This window comes from Ascaphus truei, unplaced genomic scaffold (genome assembly GCF_040206685.1).
Source record: "Ascaphus truei isolate aAscTru1 unplaced genomic scaffold, aAscTru1.hap1 HAP1_SCAFFOLD_424, whole genome shotgun sequence".
Taxonomy (NCBI): domain Eukaryota; kingdom Metazoa; phylum Chordata; class Amphibia; order Anura; family Ascaphidae; genus Ascaphus; species Ascaphus truei.
The window spans coordinates 230,472-236,683 of record NW_027456755.1 but is presented as its reverse complement, the minus strand read 5'-3'; the positions used below and the strand labels follow the sequence as shown (position 1 = coordinate 236,683).

The 6,212-nt window shown below is 35.3% G+C and overlaps 1 protein-coding gene across 1 annotated transcript; it reads left to right on the top strand.

The window, feature by feature from the left end:
* The first annotated feature begins 2,382 nt into the window (after positions 1-2,382).
* On the top strand, positions 2,383-5,679 carry LOC142484016 (uncharacterized). Its single transcript, XM_075583976.1, has 2 exons — positions 2,383-2,457; positions 3,720-5,679. Exon 2 carries the CDS (start codon positions 4,045-4,047, stop codon positions 5,677-5,679), a length of 1,635 nt encoding a protein of 544 aa, XP_075440091.1. The 5' UTR covers positions 2,383-2,457; positions 3,720-4,044.
* Positions 5,680-6,212: the final 533 nt, after the last annotated feature.

Genomic DNA, 6,212 nt, shown 5'->3' with positions numbered 1-6,212 from the left:
TAAGGGGCACCGGTAAAAGTATCACTAATTGTTTTTTTTGGTGTGCAGCAAATCCCCATCATTTTTGCGTTCTCTTGCTCTGCCCCAATCTGACACACCACCTTGCTCTCTCACCCCCCTCTTACACTCCCGCGTCACCCTTTCCTTCCCCAAAGGTTATCCTTTAATCAGATCTTACCCAAATTGTCTCCATCTCCCTTGGAAATGTTCTGTCTTTAAACTGTGCGGCTCCTCTTGATCCGAACTTTCTTAGCTGACCCCTTTAGGTTTCGGCTCCGAGGGTCTAAAAAATAAGCGACTCCGAAAAGATGTGAAATATGCGCACGGGTCCTAATGGGGCACTGAGGGGGAGACTTAAATACTAGTAAATATAATCTACTGTGCTAACAAATATAATCTATTAACTAACAAATATAACTTATTAAACTAACAAATATAACTTATTAAACTAAGAAATATAATTTATTAAACTAAGAAATATAACTTATTAAACTAAGAAATATAATTTATTAAACTAAGAAATATAACTTATTAAACTAACAAATATAATCTATTTAACTAAATAAATATCTATTCAACTAAATAAATATAATCTACTGTGCTAACAAATATAATCTATTAACTAACAAATATAACTTATTAAACTAACAAATATAACTTATTAAACTAAGAAATATAATTTATTAAACTAAGAAATATAACTTATTAAACTAAGAAATATAACTTATTAAACTAAGAAATATAATTTATTAAACTTACAAATATAATCTATTTAACTAAATAAATATCTATTAAACTAAATAAATATCTATTCAACTAAATAAATATAATCTACTTCAAAACAATACAATAAAAAGCTGGAGAAATGATACGTTAACCAAGCCACAGATGTGATGCCAATGAGCGTTGAACTCCTTGCAGATCCACCGTCAGCTGGTTGTGGCAGAAAGTGGTGACATGCAGTAGAACAGAGTGGTTGAGCTGTAACCACGGCAGTCAGGTCAGAAATCAACACAATATTTTTTGAAATTTAGAATGAGAATGTTCAGTATGTCACATTCTGGGCTCAGACTCTGAGCCCTGTCACATGTTAGCAGCTTGTGATAATAGAAAGTATCCATATACTGGGATGTAATAAGAAACATGAAGGTCATTTTATACTGGGTCCCATAACCTGCTTTATATGAAGTATCATTTTACACTAGTAGAGATGTTACATTTTGAAAAAATAGCGCTTCTGGCGACAATGTTCATTTTCTCTACAAATGATAAATGAAAAAGTTGGATAAAACGTTATATGTGTGTGTGCGCGCGCAATATATATATATATATATATATATATATATATATATATATATATATATATATATATATATACTGTAAATATTCCTGTATTTTCATTTGCATGTCTTAGACAGGTCTGCAACCCTGTCTTTCACCATTATCTTTAACCTTAATAGTCGTGTATATATATATATATATATATATATATATATATATATATATATATATATATATATATATACATATATATATATATATACATATATATATATATATACATACACATATAGTATGTATATATATATATATATCATACTATATGTATATATATAGTCTGTTTTATACACACATACACGTGTGTGTGTGTGTGTGTGTGTATATATGTGTGTGTGTGTGTGTGTATATATATATATATATATATATATATATATATATAGTATAACCCAGAGGTGCGCCAAGTGGGGGGGGGGAGATTTGCTGTTTGCTGTTATTAAATGCACTAACGTTCCAAATTCTGTCAAGTTTAAATATATTTTAGTTCTCAATTACATTGCACCAGATATCAACTTGATTTAATGACACCGATTGAATTGAACACACCTGTGAGTCATATAATGTTTATTAACATGAGGGACTATTTAACACCAGATAGCCCCTTTGGTGTCCATCCCCTGATGAAATCCGCAAAGGCGGAAGAAACGCGTAGGGACGGTTTACATTGTAACTACGGTGGCTGACCTGCCTTCGGCACCAGAGAGAGACCAAGGAAACACAAGCAAAGTCCTTCCGGTATCCAGTACCACATGCGTGGGAGTAATGGCGGACGCACGCTGCTGAGAAGCTCCTGACGGATGGTTGATATACACCCTGGAGAAAACGGCGTTCTCAAGTACTGGAATACGAACTAATCGTGAGATTGCAGAGCGGAGGTGACTGTGGAGTCTTCGTTTGGTGCATGGGCAGGTCCCATAAAATGCTTGTTTTAATCAGACAAATTGTAAGTGTGCATTTGTCATGTCCATGATTTATTAAATTGTTCATCTGATTTTACACAAGGATCGGGCGCTTTTTCTCTTTTCTTTTTCTAATAGGTACTATGGGAACTTGGTGAGCCCAAGAAGAAGCAGCCTGGACCTTTGTTTTATTCATTCATGGACTTCATTTGGACTTAAAGTATTTTTTATAGTTCATTTTTTTGTATTTTTATGCTATATTTTTTATATATTTTCAACAGATTATTGTAATAATTTTTTTCACATTTTTGCACATTTTTTATATTTTTTTTTTTGTTTGGTTTATGTACATTTTTTCATTATATTACATTTTATTTTGTATAGGCGAGCACCAGTTGGTTCATGTAAATATCTTAATCAATATTGGTATTTGGTGCAACATTTTGGCACACGTCACCAGAGAGGCAGCAATTTGGGTGTGCTGAAAAAGGTGCGCTGTCTTTAAAACTGTTCCTTTAAATTGTCATCCTCAATAGACAGCAGCAGCTTTCCATTTACACCCATCTTGCATTTGCATCTCTGGGACATCTGGCAAAATGATGAAAACTAGTAAGGAGCGTCTCATTAGGAGACAACAATATGCAGATTCAGCTGAAATAGATATGACAGAATTCAAAGAGGATACAATTGATCTAAAAACCAACTTTTTTAAGCTTGAAAGGTTGGCGAAGGAAGAGATGAAACATTGGCTTGATCTCCTTTCATTGCAGAATTATCTGGATGCCAAAATAGTCCCTAGGGGCCTAAGGTTTACAAAAAAACCAACATTTGATACAAATATTGATTTTAAAAATAAGTGGAATGACGCAATGGAGTCATGTTCCTTTACCCTAATAAAATTATTAATAAATTATAGGGAAGATAAGCTTAATGAAATCGCAAAAGAAATAGAGGAAACCCAACAGATCATGATTCCATATGTGGAAAGTGAAGAATTCCAGGAGTTGGACAAACTAGTTGACTCTAGGGTACTGAAATATGAAAAGGAGATCAGTGATCGCAAGAGTAGCAAATATGTTAGAGATCAAACTGACTATGCTACTGATAAAATCAGAGATTGGAGACGACATGATAGGAGAGATAGATCCAAACATTATACTCCAAATAAGTATTATAAAAAAACCAACCATAAAGATGACAAACAAAGGGACAAGAGTAGAGACAATTCAAACACTCACTCAACATCTAGTGACAAAGGACAGAACACTCATAGAAGTGAAAAGACAATAGCAAATACACAATTTTCCTGTCCTACAGAAAATAGATTTGAAGTCTTACAAGAAAAGGGGGCAAGTTGTGAGGAGACTGTGGTGATTGACAAAAGTAGTGGGGCGATACCTAAAACACAGATTAGGGATAGCAACAAGAACCACCCAGAAAATACTGTCCCAACCATTAAATCTCACACTGCCTCTTTTTTAGAATTAGTAACACAAGAAGAGAATCGGGAGAGAGGAAAATCTTATCCCCTGTGGGATCGGAAACCGACGTATCATACAAACACTCCACAACGGAGAAAAAGAAGCTGCGAGGAACCAGGGGAGGGAAGCGCGAACAAAGAAAGAAGGTAGGTAAGCTAAGAGCCAGCAATCCAGAGGTACACGGCATTTTCAATTTATAAACACATATTTTGTCTAGTAACCACATATCACTGCTGACCAAGGGTCTCTCATTTGCCCCCAGTAGTCTTCCAAACAGATTTGACCTGTTTGTAGACTTGAACAAATATATTAGGAAAATCACACTGATGCGACATTTCACGATGCAAAACAAGGAACAACAACAATGTATACTTAACACACAGGAGATAGCTTGCATTGATGCAATGTCCACCCTGTTACAAGAAGGGATACAAATAGAGGAGTCATCACATTTGTTGGATATAAGTCAGCTATCCGTTTATGAGCTAGATAGTTCTATATCATCTACGAATAATCATACAAATATTACATCACAACCAGGAAGACCCCTAGTTTTATATAGAGAACAAAGTGTTGATGGATCCGCTGATCTCCCTTCAGTAAGAGATACCAAAATAGTCCACTCTCCTTTTTCTGCAAAGTCCACGTATTTTCCTTACCATTCAAAGGGAGCATTTGTTGAAACTTTTTACACCATGGTTCTTAAGGATTTTGAACAAATGTGTTTAAATACAACATCAATACGGAATAGAAATCTATCAAAAGAGGAGAACATCGCACTTAAGGAACTTTGTAGTCTAAACAACCTTGTCATTAGACAGGCGGATAAAGGAGGGGGCATAGTTCTGCAGGACAGAACAGATTACCTGTCAGAGGCTTTTAGACTCTTAGGCGACAATACCTCATATATCATTTTGGGGCAAGATCCTATGGAAAGTTTTCAAAAGAAGTATAAAGATCTTCTTACTCAGGCTCTAAATATGAATGTCATTAACAAGTCAGAATTTGGTTTTCTTTACATACGGTTTCCAAGAACACCTATTTTTTACCACATTCCCAAGATACATAAACACATTTCCAACCCTCCTGGAAGACCCATTGTTTCAGGGGTGGAGTCGATGACATCCAGCGTGTCCCAATACGTGGATTATTTTCTACAACCTTTAGTCACACGATTGAAATCGTATTTAAGAGACACGTTGCATGTCCTCGACTCCATCTCTGGAATCATTTGGAAACCCACATACATCTGGGCAACATGTGATATTACATCTTTGTATACTTGCATTAAACATAATAAAGGTTTAGAAGCAGTAAAACATTTTCTTAATTTGGACACAAGTTTAGGCAACACACAATCCTTGTTTATTTTGCAGGCCATTACATTCATACTAGAACACAATTATTTTTTATTTGAAGACATTTATTATTTGCAGATCTGTGGGACGGCCATGGGCACGAGATTTGCCCCTAGTTATGCGAACCTCTACATGGGTTTGTGGGAGGAACTACATGTGTGGGGTGATGCAGATCTGGGGGCGAGTCTTGTGTACTATAGCCGTTACATAGATGACATCATCCTAATATGGGATGGTGATCAGGAACTCCTGGAACATAAACTGCAGGCATTTAACAACAATGACATGGATCTGAAGTTTACTTACAATGTTAATAAGAACATGATTGTGTTTCTGGACTTAGAACTGGAGGCTCATTTAAATGGAGAAATCATCACCAAAACACACTTTAAAACAGTGGCCACCAATAGTTATCTACACAATAATAGCAACCATTACAAAAGATGGTTGGCCAATATCCCCAGGGGCCAATTTCTCAGAATTAGGAGGAATTGTTCTTCACATTCTGATTTTTTGGCCCAGGGGGAAATATTGGTTGAAAGATTTCTGGCCAAAGGTTATGACAAACACATCATACTGTATATGAGACATTTCGACAGGTAGGTCTCCTAGAGCGTAAATCTTTATTATCCAAATCAAACAAGGTTGGAGGGACCAATGGTGATTTTGGGGTCAATTCTGTCAAGTCACCATTTTTCATTACGACATTTAATAATTCAGTGAAAGGCATTTCAACAATTCTCAACAAACACTGGAGTATATTGTTAAGGGACCCAATAATTGGAAATAAATTACCAACTAAAGTTCCCATTATATACAAAAAAGCCAGAAACTTGAAAACCATTCTGGCACCTAGTCGCCTTAAACAGATTAAGGATCTTTCTTTGTTAAAACCGACAATAAATGGCAACTTTGTTTGTGGTAGAAATAGATGTATAACATGCAAACATATGTGCAAAACCAACCAAGTTACATCCTTTTTTAATAAATCTACACATACAATTAAGAGTCATATGGATTGTCTATCCTCATTCGTGATCTATGTCATTACATGCAAATGCAGACTCCAATATGTGGGGAGAACCACAAGGACTCTAAGCACAAGATTTCTAGAACATAGAAGAAACATTCTACAT